The sequence below is a fragment of the Colletotrichum costaricense genome (assembly GCF_030867565.1).
Source record: "Colletotrichum costaricense strain IMI 309622 chromosome Unknown Scaffold_9.1, whole genome shotgun sequence".
NCBI lineage: Eukaryota > Fungi > Ascomycota > Sordariomycetes > Glomerellales > Glomerellaceae > Colletotrichum > Colletotrichum costaricense.
In genome coordinates, this window is record NW_026848238.1 from 615,279 (window position 1) to 631,621 (window position 16,343).

A 16,343-nucleotide genomic window follows, 5' to 3' on the forward strand; every position below is an offset into this window, starting at 1 on the left:
CATTCATTCTCTTATCGAGCATCGGTCGCTTTTGCAGCAAACATGATGGACTTAGCAGACTGAACATGGCATATTCACTCTCCATTCGTCTCCTTGTTGAATCGAGCATTTCTCATCCACCGAAACTCAAAGACGACAATAATACGAGATCATCTGTCACACCTTGAACCTTGACCATTGTTGTATTGGACACCCAAGACATACTCAAAGCACTCTCTTCAGTTCGATTACAAACCAACACTACTGTCAAGCAATTCGGAGATGCGAACACTCTGGCGTCTCGGCGACATCGAAATCTCTGGAATCAAATTCTTGCTCGTCAACTTGGTAGGTTTTGAGCTACTCCCGCGCATTTCATTTACATACAACATGTAAATTTAGAGACGACTTGAAAGCGCCAATACATAAGAATCAAATCCCCTTCGTCTCCTTGCACGCATTGACAGGCTTACGACATGAAGACCTTTGCAAAACGCTGTCGACATGGAGTTGATGGGCGTACTGTTCATAGTTCTAGATGGAATCCGATTAGCTAAGAGCCCCGAGTCCCCTTGGTATTCCACTTTGAGATTCGAGTATGAGATTAACGAGAAGATGATAGTGTCAAAACTCTATTGTAGCTCCAACATGACACTTATGAATGGACAATGTCGAGGTTTTGGCAGAGATATTCGATTACCTTGGCAGCGTTTCCCTTCTAATTGCCTCACTTCAGCCCTTACGATTGCCTGGAACCATTCCTGTTGACCTCATAAAAACCTTTTGTAGATTTACAGGCTCTCGATAGAAGTCATTAGTAAGGAACTCGTATAGTTCGTGCAATAGATTTGGATGAAGAAAGGGTTCCGTGAGCATTGTGTGAAAACGTCCTGCTTGCATGTAATAGTTGCGGTGCTCGTTACTAGTTCTAGAACTAATACGCTTCACCGGACCTCACCTATCCCTAAATATGTAGTGGAAACGTGTTAGATGTAGACATCGCAGTCATGACCTTCATAAGCCCGCAAGACTAATAGCACTGCAGATCACCTCGTCCATTAATAAACGTTCATTATAAAGCACTAGTATTCATGGTGACTTCAGATATGTCGCTAAACACATTTTCAGTGCCAAGAGAAAGAATATAAAGCCGGCATGAACCACAAGTCGAACGAAAACACGCCATGTCGCCGCCCACTGCCAGTCTGGTACATTGATGGCCTTTTACTCGGGGTGTATCGCAGTACTATTCTCTCAGATTCTCATACAACTTCACGTACTCTGTCCCGACAGTAAATCAGACGTGACAGAGGCAATACCTGTCTAGTCCAGGTAGAAATATCAGCTGGATGAAATGGCCAGATGGAGGGCCGCTTGAATAGCAGTTCAGACATTTCCGCATTTGGGGGAGGTGCGAGGCATGATGCATTCGGTGGCATACTGATCATACCTATATAGATCTGTTTCCTTTCTTCACTATTGGGTGCTACGTAATACATTTTTGACTGCATGGTCGCGAGTGCTGGCATTGTTCAGTCCTGTAAAGTAGACTATTCATGATATCTACTCAGTGCCAAAGGATATTCTCTTTTCTCCCTGTCCCTATAAATATGAGAATGAGTCGCCACCGATATTTGTAGTAAGTGCGCTTGTCTCGATGGGAGTGTAAAATGTAGACTGCGGGGATTGCCTCCAGCCGATAATTGTCTTTCTCGTAAGGTGTTTCAGCATTCAAGCATACGATCTAATTGAAGGACATCAGAAACACTGGCTGTAATGCTGTGCCCCTAATGTACAAATGACCATGTAGGAGACTTAGCATGATGTTGATGACCTTTATCTTTCAGAATTTTCACCTGTCAGGTGTCTCAGAAAGACTGCGCCGCAGAAAAGGCTGGTGCCTCTACATTGCGGTTCCTTAGAATAAACTTACGTCTACAATGAATACATTTGGTAAACTTGCAGTCCTCACAAACCCCGCATGATTTGGAACCACATGAGACAGATATACATCGGACGATGATCTTATAGCTCATCAGCGTTGATTATTTTCCAAGCCAGGACTATGTGCCAGACGTGGGGGAAAGAGAAACAATCTACGTCACGGCTACTTCGACTATGTCTATTCGAAGTCGGCGGTTTTTGGGAGCAAACGTCGGACATGATCGGTATCACTACACAGAGTTTGCTTGTCTTCGATATTATGTAAAAGAAAAATTGTACATTCATGTGTCAACTCAGAAGAAGATTGTGGATGTTAGAGGGACGGTATGATGGAAGTCTTCACACAGAACTTGAAATGCCACTCTGACTAGGTAGGATCGAGCATCACCAGTAAGGATCCCAGAGTTTGGCAAAGACTCGATATAACTTGAGAGGTTCAAAGCTTTGCATGTAATTTTAGTCTGCTCATTTGTCGGCGTCTTGGTGAGTACCGTAACGTACTTTATCTTATTGACACAGCTACATATTACCAGCATATGTTTCGAGTTTCAATTACCTACGCGTTCAAGCATAAACCAAGCGGAAGAGCTCAAGATATCATATCTTCAAAAGCCTGGCTTTCAGGTCTTATTACGTTCATTCGCGGCGTGTTTAGCTGTTGCGAAGCGAGAATCATTGTTCACATCACAGATTCCCAACTAAAATGATGTATTTTGACTGAGATATGCCAATAGTAGTCAAGCTCAATAATGTACACTATTCATCCTCTCATCTAATATGATCTAACCTTCAATTATGCGGGTCATAGCCCTAATTGGGCCAACATGACCCGTTTGATTCTTCGCGCCTCAAGATCCAGATAACAGGTCCAGGATTGTCTTCCATTGCCCAAACGTTGAACTTCTTAGTTCAGTAACATGATAGTGGATCTTTTTACCAAGTGTTGAACATGTTCTAACTGTGGAGGTATCAATGCCAGTTGCCGTCTGTCATAAGAGGGCGTTCAGTGCGGCAATCTCTCGTAATGTCTAAGGTCATTACCATGTAGCCTAGGTATATCAATTAAGTACATGAAGATCTGATAAATCAAGCCAAAGCTTCCCAGTCAACAAACAGTTGTGTCATGGACAGGTCGCAGCTGACTCTCTACATATTTTACTCAATGAATGTCTCCCAGATGAAACCCGACAAGATTCGAGAGAAGCTGTGGAGTTAAGACTTGTGCTACCTAGATTAATCCGGGCGCCGACACTACCGTAAGGTACCCATCTGATCTTCGTCCAAGGGTGATTGTCACTGAACACTATGTTTTTTGGACAAACCATGAATTGTTCCTTTGATGCTACCAGTGACAACCACATTGCTCACGGCTTTGCAAGAGTTTGACGCTCATTGCTCAACACAATTTCGTTTCGCAGTTCCTAGAAGGTTGGAGACCGCTTGAAGCAATTTGACAAGTCATTGGATAACATTCTTGGATCAGTTTGTCCATGGGTGGATTCGGGTTACATTGTTGCGGGAATACCTTCGTATCCCCGAAATGAGTGCCCAAGATGCCGCCCCACCGGACCGTTCCTTTGGTCCTTTACACTACTAAACGCTGGTCTATGCTGAGCGCCAGTTGAGGAGAGATGGCACCTCCGGCTTGAGATTGTTGTGACCTACATTTCACCCATGGGTACTGCTAAGCTACTTACGAAATTCCGGGCGAATTCTCTCGAGCAAGGCAATTGAGACGAACTTGCTTGACCCCAACTCGAATCCAGCATCAATCCCGATAACGGTGGTGTGCCGTCCTCTGATCGTATCAGGCCAGATTATGACTGGCTCGGTTTATTCTTCGGATTGTAAGGACGCTAATGTCCAAGGGGTCTTGCCATCTCAATGGGGTGACTTGTGGCCTTGCGCCCACACAAAAGTTGCCCCTCTTATAATCTATTTTTCTGACCGCCAATTGGTTCGCTCTCGAGAGTGTCTTGGAGTCGTTCAGTTGTTGAAGGATGGTCCCAACGGTGCCACGTTGGAAATGCTCTTAAACCTGGAGTCAGCCCCAGTGACTGCTAACGGACCCCAATTCTCTCCCTTCGACAACCTATCAGATCCTTGCTCCTCTTCACAGACAACATCGGTTGTCTTTTGCAGGGTCTGAAGAGCCCCTGCATAGGATGGTTTCGAGCGTGGGGTTCTTACGTGGTGGTCGCCGTGGCTGATTGAAGAAGTCTTCTGCGGTGCGAGGCCGCAGGCGCCGGGTCTTTAGAGTGCGGAACACCAATGAATGGAAGTCATATGCTGGTGGAACTAAACGTTGAGTGTTGACAAGGAAAATTTCTGCTTCAGTTCTGGATATCTAACTAGCCATCCACTGGCCGCCGTTGGCACTGACCAGGCATCCCGTCATCCATCCGCTCTCCGGGGAGCAAATCATGCCAACAATGCCAGCAATCTCCTCAGCGTAGCCAGCACGTCCGCCGTATTTCTCAGCCATTTCCTTCTGTTCATCCGAGTCCCATTCTCGGATTCCACACAGCGGTGTAAGAGGGTACCACGATGAAATGGCTTGCTTCGCATCCTCAGAGGCACCTCGGAGCATGTCCGTCATGGTGGAGCTGGGGTTGCAAGAGTTGACGGTGCAGTGCTCCTTGAGCTCGCGCGCCCATGTGCGCGTCATGGCCTCAAGGGCGCCCTTGCTGCCGCCGTACAGGGTCAGGTACTCGAGTCCAACCTTGGAACCGACGCTTGACACATTAACGATGCGGCCCGAGCGGTCGGTGGGCAGAAGGGGCTTGATTGCCTGCGTGAGCAGGATGGGTCCAAGGACGTTGATAGAGTAGACCTTGTGGAAGTCCTCAACGTTGACGGCTTCGAGAGGCATGGCGTGGAAGAGAGCGGCGCAGTTGACCAGTATGTCGACCTGCGGCTTGCCTGTCTTGGCGCTGGGCGGCATGTCATTCTTTACAACATCGACAATCTTGGAGCAGCCATCGGGTGTACTGAAGTCGGCACGGACGGGAATGGCCTTGACGTTGTGTGCCTTTGCCAGTTGCTCAGCGAGAGCTTTGGCAGGCTCGTCAGAAGACTCGGTCAGATAAATGAGCACGACATTGGCGCCTTTGGAGGCGAGGTTCTGAGCAATGGCGGCACCGATACCTTGGGACTTTTGTCAGCGTAGGTGTTCCTAGAAATCCCAGAAGAAAACGGGAGGAAGGCTCACTCCTTGCACCACCCGTAATGACGGCCGTCTTGCCCTCATGAACTTTGTATGGAGGGGCCTGAGTAATGGGAACGGTGATCTGTGATTTGGTCATTTTGTTTAACGGAGAGTACAACGTGTTGTTTGTGCTAAAGTGAGTTTACGCCGTGTTCGATCTTCAGGCAATTTTCAACCGAATCATATCACGGGGTCTGGGGACCATGGTTATTAAGGAAAATAGGAGAAAATGTGACAGCAGCAACGTGGTGCCTGTCAATCTGTCAGACCGTCTTCTCTCTTACCATGTCTGGATCTTCAGCAAATGCCCTAGACCATTTCGAGCCTCATAAGCAGGGACTTTCTTGTTAACGAATTTGTCCACTTGCTCCACTGTCGAGATCCAATGAAAGCATTGGTCGAGGTGGCATCGAGTCTTCATGGCCTGTATGATGATGGGTGATGTGGGACCGAGAAGGGGCGAATGCCGAAGCCATGACCATCGGTGTTCTGGTCTACACTCGAGGATCCATGAGTTCGTAGGCCGTAGCAATTGCAACATCAACTAAGGTATGAATTTCGTAGGTAAGATCAGCAACAATGATCTTTGATGTTGCATGCCATCCTGGGTAGAGTTCACTGCTAAAGCTACATCATGCCATAAAGTCCATCCGCACACGTGCGCCACGGCATGGTATATAATGTCCTTGATTGTCCCACCCAGCGGAGCCGGAAATCCGGCAAACGGGTCAAACATACGTTACCTGGTCATTTTACCAAAAATTGCCTCACAACTCCGTTTTCAGTCACCTCTTTGGGATTTGATGATGGTGCTGAGTATTACCAAAATCATCCAACCTGTAGAACCCCTGGTCCTGTCGAAGCGAAAGGCACCCTTCCCTGCGAGTAGGAGCTTTTCCAAGGGTTGCTCAAGGATACTTCAAGGATTTTAGCGACGCCTAACATCTTGATTGAAAAGTATCCAGGAGTTTTTCTGCCAGTGATCGGCGCGAAAGGGGTGACATTGGCTGGCAACGTGTGTTGAAGACCACTTCCATATAACCCATCTTGTATGTCCGCCAATCTGTCAACGATAGGTCTAGCCAGAATCGACTCTTGCTCACTTCTGTGGAGTAGTTTGTTCGCCTCGAAGTTTGGCTTTTTCTTGCCGGCAACTACACGATCGTCCACTAGTCACTTGTTTTGGTGACTTGCTGTCCCCGGCGAAGCCCATCGCAACCTAAGAGCCAAGACTGTGAGACAGAGCTACTTGAAGTCAACATGGTAACAGAGGACCCTAACCGACGGTTTGTCTACCAACTTGAGGGCGTTGGCCTCAGCCTATTCGTGGTCTCTATTGTTGGTGGCGTCGTCTCTTTGATTGTGGTGTGCCTGAGGACATTCATTCGACTGCGGGCGAAGACGTTTAGTTGGGATGACGGCTTGATGCTCGGTGGTTTGGTAAGCTTAATCTTCTTAAAACCTTCTCGCAGGACTTTAGAGCATTGCTTTCCCTATTACGCCCATGCTGACTTAGGCCTGAAGGTCGTTTACCTCGTCGATGTCGCACTCGCCTGCATGGGAGCGCTGAGTGGACTGGGCACGCGCAATGCAGACCTCAGCCCAGTCATGTTGGTCGAATCGATGAAATATTTGATGATTTGGATGATGCTCTACGTGGCAGTATTGTGTACGATCAAAACTTCGATTTGCATCACCACACTACGGATCGCTACTACAATGCCAAAGCTACGCACTGCCGTCTACATCTTGATGGGGCTTACTGTCGCCACATTCTTCACAACCTTCGTCGGGATCCTCTTGTTATGCCGACCTGTGGAAGCCAATTGGGATACCAGCATCGTGTTAGAGGGCCGTGGCGAGTGCTCGCCAGTAAGCTCTATGTTGGCGCTGTCATACACTTCAACCGTCAGCACCATCGTTACCGACCTTGCCTGTGCCGTGCTCCCGGCTATCATTCTCTGGCAGACACAAATGAAGCTCTCGACAAAGATCATGGTCTCTTTCGTCCTTTCTTTCGGCTCTTTGTAAGTATTTTGCCCAGTGCACCTGTCTGAGATGATCTTGATAGCTAATTCCTACCGTTTCGGTCACATGAGTAGTGCCTCAGTCTCAACCATGATACGTACTCCATACATCGATCACTACAACCATCCACTAGACGATCTTGCCTGTATGACGCTTCCATTGGTCTGCCATGAGTAGAGTAGTTGCTGACTTGAATCGCTTAACAGTCCACATTGCTAACATCCCCCTTTGGTCCAATATCGAGACTGCCATTGGATTCATCGCCGGCTCCCTCCCTGCTTTACGTCAATTCTTCATGCACCGTCGCTCGCCACGACCTACAACTTTGGGTCAAACAGATGCATCTCATGGCCTCCACCCGGGGTCAGTTGGGCTTGTTACTATTGGCGGCTCAGGAGTGACATCCAAGAGCAAGATACGCAAAGGCACAAATTACGAGGACGACGAAGCAGGACAGGGAGACTGGACGCGTCTCGATGAAGACAGCGTCTCGGAGAAAGGAAGCACAGCACCTGTTCGAGGCATTCGCAAGGACATGACCTTCGAGGTTTCGTCTCTACCAGGACAGAAGAATGGCCGGAGTAAAAGTTAGTTACGCAACGTAAGTAATATGAGGGAGAAAGGAATTCCCACCCCACAATATCGTTCTGATATCGGACACGGTACTGTGACGGCTCAAAAGAATAGGTGGCTCTAGACCGATCCAAATGGAACGCCTAGTAGCTGTTTAGGCCCGTTGCTCAGAGATTATGCTTTTGCATATACTTGAATGTTCGAATGGCGGCTATGGACATTAGGAGGGCCAAAGATAACTTGCTTGTTGTGCGTCTACGCAGTCAGCGCTAAGCTTTGTTCGGCTGTATCCCGAAGACCCTACCTCGTCAAATTGTCAGACTCGGGCAAGAGATAACAACTTGAACTTCGCTTATCTTGATTACATTTGGACATGAAGCTGACACCTGTCCCCCACACCTACGTCCATCCTACCTCGCCTCGAAGGCTTAGCAATATCACTAGCTAACTATTTCTGATTCTCTGTTCTTCCACCGCCATACTGCCCTTCTTTCTCAAATACATAACACAACTCGTAGTCCAGCTATTAAGCTGACACTTTCATGTCTCTCCCACCCTTACCTCGTCTAGAGCCGGCTAAGTTCCGCTGATATCCTTCTCCAGACGGACCCAGCTCTGTGAGGCGTCTCGCTGTCGGCACCGAGGCTTTGGTCGGCTTACGAGAGCCGAACTCTCGTGGTCAGTACGACAACTACCTGAACACGTCTCTCCGAGTTCATGTTCCTGGGATCTCGTTAGAAACTATCGCGCTACAAATCTCCAACGCCCTTGTCAACATTCGACTCCAACACCCTGAGGTCGGATGCTCCGTCACCTGGGCTACCGACCAAGATCCTCCCTTCATTGTCTATGATTCACCGAGCTCCGACGAAGTTGCCTTGAGTTGGGGCCGCGGTCTTGTCTCATCAATTGCAACGGATAGAACTGGGCTTGAAGTTGCCGCTGAACTTTCGGAGGCGCGCCAAGAGAGACCTGAGCCGTTACCCCCGGTCAAGGTCTATGTCGTAGCTCAAGTGCCAGAGACAGGCACTCCACTTGAAAATGGCGCTCGAGTGGACGTGCTCTGTGCATTCAACCATATTCACTGGGACAGTATCAGCTCGCGCATATTCGTCGGTGACTTGTTGCGCGGTGTTGGCCAATAGTTCAACGCTGGCGACCAGAATCTAGCAAACAGTCCTTTCCATCATCCTTGGGGCAAGAAAATTGCCAACCTCAACGAGCCGGTCCTCGATGCATGCAAAACCAACGTGGATGCATTAGGAGAAGATTATGACAAGGCACGAGATGACTTCATCACCGAGTTGCTCAGAAGTGCGGTGAGTAGTTCTGCATATTCTTGGCGGCTTGACCATTCACAGCCCGTCCCAAGCGAACATGGTTTCCGTGGTCACTAACTCCTCGAAGACAAGTTGGGGGCTTCCTGTAACGAATACTACAGGCACACCTCGAACTATATAGAGAACCTTTACTACAGACGAAAGTCAGGCCATCTCGAAGGCCATAAAGAGTCAGCTCGGACCCCAGTTCACCTTCACTCACCTCGGCCATGCCGCCATGGTGCTTGCATTACTGCGAGTCAGCCCCTTACCAGGAGATGCCTCGGACGCCCTGTTTCTTTCCTCGCCCTTGCCAGTCAACGGGAGGCGATACTCAAGTGGCAGCAATGCAAGTATTCGTTATGGGTCGTGTCAGGCGGGCGCGTCGGTGGAATTTGCACCACTCCGATCGTACGCTGTCGATGAGAGAAATCCTGAAGCAGTCAGAATGACACTCGCAAGCCTGGCTCATCATGTCAGAAACAGCTATCAGCATTGGCTGAAGAACGAGTTCCAATTGGTCATAGACCAGGTTAAGAGCAACTTTCTAGCGGGGTTTCTGGCATCGTGAGTAATCTCCCTCCCCCATTTTCAATTTCAATGTTTCCCTGGTTCTAAAGCTCTTCTGCTTAGAGCGCCTTCGTCCTTCTCACCGACAAGCTTTCCGGTACGAAGTCCCAAACACTGACAGCCTTCATCGAAATAACCCTTGGGGCATTTCTAACACGTCTTGCAACGTCAAGGCCTTCGTCAGTGATGGCATAGTCGACAACTACATTCCAGGAGACGTTTTCGGCTCCAGCGATGAAATGATCTACACCGTGGAGAGTTGCAATTTCCACCTGACGACTTATTCCTCTGATGTGTAAGGAGACCAATATCCTAATTCCTGGCTTCGTTTGATCTGTCGAGCACAGTTGGTTCAAGCGTGTGATATCTTCACTCTTAACCATTGTCACTAACTATTTGGAATCTAGGCTTGTTCGAATGGACAGTTTCAAAGGTCAGACTAGTCTTTCTATCTGTTTCAACAATGGACGTCTTGACGAGAACCTCGCCAAGACTTTCCTGGATGCTATAGTTGATTTCATGATGGCATTTGCAACTTGAGTCCTCAATCAGACTGCCTCTCATATAAATGTCCGTAGCTTTAAATGGTACTGTACCTGAATTAAAAAAAGCGTCACAGCGTATCGTGTCTGTTGGAGATGGAGTTGGGAGCTCGAATACGTGCTTTAGAGTACTGTATTCGAAGAGGGGTGGTACATTCCGGCATTCGCTGATTGAGAATATTGATATTCTTTTGCTGTCAAAAGTGAAAATGCAATATGCTTTCCCGTCCGAAAGGATTAATCTACTCTAGGTCAGTGTCAAATAGAAGTCGATGCTGGCCTGTCACATCTCATTCATTCACGTAAGAAATGCCATCCAGACGTTGGTGCCAGTGTTGACCGGAGTAAAGCGTTGCATCAAGGTCGAGTAGATTGGCAGGATATCTAGGCGCAATCTGGCCGGGCAAACATGGAGGTGCCATCGCCCACCCACGATGGATTCACAGCACGTGGAGCGGAGTATGTCCGCCAAGATTGGCTTATTATTGGTGCACCACACCCTCAACTTTGGCTAGCAGAAAACAAAATTGGATCAGAGCGGTTCGTCAGACGTCTTCCGAGTGCGTTTGTAACGTACATGTTGGATACAGCCTGTATCTCGTCTTACGTCTCGTTGATGGATGACATGTTTTTGTGGACAAAAGTGGTAGACGGCAACATAAATCTCCGACAAAGGCACCTCAAAGTCCCGGAGACCCTTGTTTTTCGGCGCTGCCTCGGTCATTCTTACCCCGGATTTTGAGATCGGAATCCCTACCCGCCCGGACAGCAACCCCGCACACGAACTTTGGATTCTTTGTGGGTGGGCAGCAATTTATGAACCGACCCCAACGAGAAACCGTGAACCATGATTCGATGGTCTGATTTCTCGCCATCTTTATTGGAATCGATCGACTGGAACAGGTGTGGGTTTCCCTCTCCGCCGCAGAGACCTAAGAGCCAGGGAACTGGCACAACGTCCATCCAGTATATGAACGTCACGATTCCCAGGCTTAGAACAACTGGAGCTGTGCTCATCTCGTTGTCCAAGCGCATATTGGCCTGCCATCCATCCAATCGCAATTATGGCCATCATCGGGGCCAAAGAACATCATGTCGACCCTCAGTTGTCGCAAATTGCGCAGAATGACAAGACGATCTGGTACAAGAAGCCGAACCTGCGCTTCCTCTATCTTATTCTCATCCCAACCGGGCTCGGAGTTGAGTGGACCTCAGGCTTCGATTCTTCTATGATGAACAGTCTTCAAGCTGTTTCGTCTTGGTTCGAATGTGAGAAAGCCTCGCCATAGAACATGTAACCCTCCGCGATAACTCAATACTGATACATCCGAAATCAGACTTTGGTCGTCCTAATTCTTCAAGGCTTGGCCTTCTTAGCGCAATCTACTCTCTTGGCGCTCTGATGGCCATCCCATTCGTCCCTTACTTCAGTCAGCGTCTTGGTCGTCGACGAACTATTCTGATGGGATCATGGATCATGGTTCTGGGTGCTGGGCTCCAAGCTGGGTCCAGGAACGTCGATATGTTCTTAGCCTCGCGATGGATTCTGGGTTTTGGTATCCCCTTTGCCATCATCAACGCTTCCTCGCTCATCGGCGAACTTTCCTATGCCAAGGAGCGCCCAATTATGACGAGGTTAGCTGAAATCACTTCTTGTTATTATAAGATGCGACTTGCTAACTTGTTTACTATGAAGTCTGTTCAACGCTAGTTGGTTTGTTGGTATGAATCAAACCCTACCAAACGAGAACCCAGGCCGAGAACGTTGCTGATGTAGAATGATGACAGGGGCCATCGTAGCAGCAGGCATCACATTCGGCACTTTCCAAATGAGCACTACCTGGGCTTGGAGGATTCCTAGTCTACTTCAACTCGTACCCAGCGGTTGTCAAATTGTCTTTATGCCTTTCTGCCCGGAATCGCCTCGCTGGCTGATATCAAAAGACCGTGGCGACGAGGCATTCGCAATTCTCAGCAAGTACCACAGCGAAGGGGAGAACGGCGAAGAGTTTGTCCGTCTCGAGTATGCTCAGATTATATCCACTATCCAGCAAGAGAAAGAGGTCGCCAGTAAATTCCTTTGGGCCGATGTCTTCCGCGATGCCGCCATGCGTCGTCGTTTCATGTTGGCTGGCATCATGGGCTTCTTCACACAGTGGTCTGGCAACGGATTGATTTCTTTCTACATGAAGAAAATCCTCAACCTTGTTGGTATCACGGACAACCACACTGTGCAGAAGTTCATTTTGGGCAACACGTGCTGGGGTAAGTCGTCTTGTTGCGGGCGAATATCGGTGTTCATGCTAATAGCCCGGTAAGGCTTCATCAACGCCGTACCGATCGCATTAATAGCCCCACGTTTTGCGAGAAGAAAAATGTTCCTCACGTGCACGATCGGTACTGCGTGTGTTTACACCGTCTGGACCGTCGCATCGGCCAGGTTCGCCATCGAGCAATCCCAAAAAGCTGCTATCCCAGTTCTGGTCTTCATTTTCGTTTATTCGCCGTGAGTTGATGGCCCTACAATCTTGTCCTTAAAGACAACCGCTTATTATCTCGTCACAGGTTCTACAATATTGGCTGGAATGCTCTTGCGTAAGAATCCCTTACCCCTTCTTTTCTTCTATCTCATAGGATGAACCCGAAGATCAGACCGCTAACCCTACGCAGTTACACTTATCTCGTGGAACTTTTCCCATTCAGTCAAAGGTAAGGCTTTGCTGTTCTCTTCAGCCGGGATCTCACATCGATTTTGCTATACTCCAGGGAAACTTTTGAGGCTAATATCACATATAGAGCGAAGGGAATTGCCGTAGAACAACTTACCGTCCGCTTTGCCGTTTTCTTCAACACCTATGTCAACCCGATTGCGCTCGACTCCATCGGCTGGAAATACTACATTGTGTATTGTGTGTGGATCTTGGTGGAGATCTTGACGGTTTACATGATCTTCCCCGAGACTCAAGGCCGCACCCTTGAAGAGCTGAGTTTCATGTTCGAGGGCAAAGATGTGCAGGACAAGGTTCAGAAGAATGCTCAGAAGGTGCTTCAAGTCGAGCTTGAGGATATTCGCGAACGACCGGTCTCACGTGAATCACGGGATGTGCCTGGAAACACAAAGGTGTAATGGAATTTCTCTGCAAAAACTACTTTGTAGAGGATAAGACACCTTAGGTCTCTTACGTTCTCATCAGAATGACGTCGTACGATTGCTTAATATTCGCACGATGTCCCGCAAGCTATGATTCGGGAAGTGATCAGCAAGAGAGTCTGACGAAAATATGCGTAGGTATCAGCTCGTATTATCCCAGAATGGGGAGGTTCCCTTCATTATAGATAAGCGGACGTGGTTGACACGAAGGCACAAGACTACACCGCCTCTGGAATAGGAGACGAAAATCAGGGACTTCATGGGCTAATCGTTGTAGCTGGCATCAAGCAGATAACGCCGTCTACGGATTACACCGCAAAAGATGTTGAGAGAATGCTCGCAGTAAAGTAAACCGGCATATTGTTGAGCGGGACCTCAGTGGCATGACAAGTGATCAAGTACAAATCTCGTGGCAGCATTTGCATGATTGCCAGCGTGCCAAACTCATTGCAAATCATGGCCTACTCTCGCGATACAGTACTTCACTTCGAAACAAGACGGAAGCGTCGGCAAACCTCTACAAATGAGTCTGTATAAGCTGTCTTGTTTAACATCAGATTACCCAAAGAAACATTATGTGGGCTCGTCTACCATGTCTGGGGCTATATGCTTTCCGGGTCGAATTCTCCTGAACCTGATATCTCTTCGCCACTCTCCTGAACCTGATATCTCTTCGCCACCCATTCTGGTCTTATGGAGTAAATTTGGTGGCTGGGACTACTGTTGATCTTGCTCAGACGACGGAAATTGTCTGGCAGCGTGAGATGAAGTCGTCGGTCATCAACTCTCCATACATGATCCCATGGACATATGCCTCTCCAACTAACACATACTTTTCGCCATTCGTATCTCTAATATCGTCGTCGTAGCTATTCTTGGCTGAGCTTTTCCTCAGCAATAGCGGCATACGACTACCGCGAATAAGCCAAACTTCGTCATCGACCTCGGAGGCCGCTGATCCAAGCCCAAGGTAGCCCTTCTCTGTCTCCAATAACCGTCTCCCAGAAGCAATTAAATGAACCACCTTTGATAACGGATCTTTAATCAAGCTTTCTGATAAAGAGTCTTCGGGAATCGCCATGTTAGAATGTTGGGTGGATGTCTCTGTCGGCATAACCATTCTTGAATTCTCAATGTCTTCATCTCCCATGCTCATGGTATCATCGTAGGTTATGCACTTCTGTACCCACGCTCTTCGACTCTCTTGAGAGTCTTTGAGTAATTTGACATCTGCAATCAGTGTCGACACGGCGACATCCATAAAACTCTCTCCTGTTGATTCATAAACACTCTGCTGACTGCTCAGATGGCGTAGCCATGTTGCGTTGCTGAAGATATTCTGCCTATCGAACTCCGAACTTTGGGTCTTTGAGACCCTATCGATTAGGATCCCCTCCAGTACGAGAGCAGTGGAACCATGACTCCGGGCCCCGTGGCTGCTCGATCCATCTGCAGTGCTGGTGGTATCGAACGTTCTCGGGAAATCCGACCCTCGTGCCAGCTGCCTCAGTCTTTGTAGAGAAGTATAGTGTTCAGGCCCATGAGATGAAAAGTCTGGAACCCACGACGGCAGATTTGGTAGGCGGCCTTCAGTCAGGCCTGCTAGTCCCAGAATGTCGAGATTGGACAAACGTTTGATCAACCAAGTCGTCACCTGGGTATAGACGACTTCGACGGAGACATCGTAACTGGGGTCCACCTCAACCTGATAATTGCGACCCAGGATGCGTTGTATGACTCCCAGCGCGCCATAGATATGGTCCAGCGGGTTTTCGAAGTTATAAATCCTCAGCCGGTGGAGAGTTTGCAGCACTTCAGCATGTCGCATAGCTTCGTCTGTGGTAGCTCCCCAGCGCTGTTTCTGCCAATGAGCCATCCCGTTGCTAACCTTCTCACGTCTGAATGCCGAAAGAGAAGTTTTTGTTGAGTTCCAAAGACGGTCTATCGTGCCAGGGCGTTTCTTCCAATCCGGGAGGAGTTCGCCTAGTGTGTGTATGAGCTTCTCATCCCAACGCACCCGAAGAATGAAGGCAGACAGTTTGTTGATGTCAGACCAGGCGAATTGGACCCTGCCGCACTGAAGCACAATATCCTCAGAATGAGGGATCGCTGCTTCCTGGACAACCCATCCACGCGTGAGCCATCGCTTCTTGAGGAAGAAGTTGAAGTACACTGGATATGACTTGCGCCACTCATCGCAGAAATCCTTGCCAAGCAACTGTATGATCTCGGGGTGATCTAACTCCGGCCCAACTTGTTGTAGGAAGTCAGCGTTGCTTGCGGCCCGGGCCACTTCCAATATCCTTGGTATGAAACACCTGACAACCCAGTAGACTTCATAGGGGGGCTCAGTCGTGCCGAGCCAGACAATCACACTTCTTGCAGCCTCGTAGATTTGACCCATGAGCTGGACTTGGTGGCATCTTTCTTGGCTCTCTTGTTGGTCTATACAAATAGCATCGACCCAAAGGTTATAGCCATTTTCAGGGTAGATCAAACGATCCGAATGATTAGCTCCACGGGATTGGCGTCCGAGCTCTGATGATTCTGCGTAGAAAGCAATGTCATTCTTGAACTGACGTAGAAAGTCGAAAAGATTTTGACCAACTCGGAGTCGCCCACCATCGCATACTAAATGAGTAAACTGCGTCTCTGTTTTCTCTGAAGCATTTGACCCCTCATCGAACTCCGAAGGGCCCCATGTGTATGAAAGCGCCCAAAATGGGGGCGCATCATCAAGCTCGTAGGTCTCTAGTCGTGCCAAGAAGCCTTGTGCGGAGGAACTATCCTGGAAGATCTGCAAAAGGCGAATAGAGTTCTCTGAAGGTAACGCAGAGTATCGGTAGGGACACAGCCCTTGGATTTCTCTCACTGCTTCTGCTTCCGTCGCCATTGTTGTTCAAAGTCTTCGAGGGCGGGGTAAAGAAAAGAGTCAGCCGTCGTTGCGTCAGAGAATCTGACAAGTAAGTGATAGGTGAACATTTGATTGGCCGACAGCTCTCCACATGGTTCTTGCAGGGTCAAATCCG

At 48.5% G+C, this 16,343-nt stretch overlaps 5 protein-coding genes across 5 annotated transcripts; 3 read left to right on the top strand and 2 right to left on the bottom strand.

The window, feature by feature from the left end:
• Positions 1 to 4,270: 4,270 nt before the first annotated feature.
• Positions 4,271 to 5,228, bottom strand: CCOS01_09031 (short-chain dehydrogenase; the record flags this gene model as incomplete). Its single annotated transcript, XM_060457191.1, has 2 exons — positions 4,271 to 5,070; positions 5,135 to 5,228. The coding sequence occupies 2 exons, from the start codon at positions 5,226 to 5,228 to the stop codon at positions 4,271 to 4,273; spliced, it is 894 nt and encodes a 297-aa protein (XP_060311891.1).
• Positions 5,229 to 6,391: 1,163 nt separating this feature from the next.
• CCOS01_09032 (uncharacterized protein) lies at positions 6,392 to 7,751 on the top strand (the record flags this gene model as incomplete). The annotated part of the gene is made up of 4 exons (XM_060457192.1): positions 6,392 to 6,571; positions 6,656 to 7,158; positions 7,234 to 7,304; positions 7,366 to 7,751. The coding sequence occupies 4 exons, from the start codon at positions 6,392 to 6,394 to the stop codon at positions 7,749 to 7,751; spliced, it is 1,140 nt and encodes a 379-aa protein (XP_060311892.1).
• A 586-nt stretch (positions 7,752 to 8,337) lies between these two features.
• On the top strand, positions 8,338 to 10,161 carry CCOS01_09033 (uncharacterized protein; the record flags this gene model as incomplete). Its single annotated transcript, XM_060457193.1, has 6 exons — positions 8,338 to 8,736; positions 8,878 to 9,051; positions 9,194 to 9,618; positions 9,685 to 9,718; positions 9,795 to 9,916; positions 10,029 to 10,161. Coding segments are annotated over 6 exons (1,287 nt in total), but the record flags the coding sequence as incomplete, so codon positions are not given.
• Positions 10,162 to 11,227: 1,066 nt separating this feature from the next.
• CCOS01_09034 (major myo-inositol transporter iolT) lies at positions 11,228 to 13,290 on the top strand (the record flags this gene model as incomplete). The annotated part of the gene is made up of 7 exons (XM_060457194.1): positions 11,228 to 11,432; positions 11,501 to 11,818; positions 11,952 to 12,428; positions 12,483 to 12,669; positions 12,729 to 12,758; positions 12,834 to 12,872; positions 12,960 to 13,290. 7 exons carry the CDS (start codon positions 11,228 to 11,230, stop codon positions 13,288 to 13,290), a joined length of 1,587 nt encoding a protein of 528 aa, XP_060311894.1.
• Positions 13,291 to 14,047: 757 nt separating this feature from the next.
• On the bottom strand, positions 14,048 to 16,207 carry CCOS01_09035 (heterokaryon incompatibility protein; the record flags this gene model as incomplete). The annotated part of the gene is made up of 1 exon (XM_060457195.1): positions 14,048 to 16,207. One exon carries the CDS (start codon positions 16,205 to 16,207, stop codon positions 14,048 to 14,050), a length of 2,160 nt encoding a protein of 719 aa, XP_060311895.1.
• Between the last annotated feature and the right edge of the window lie 136 nt (positions 16,208 to 16,343).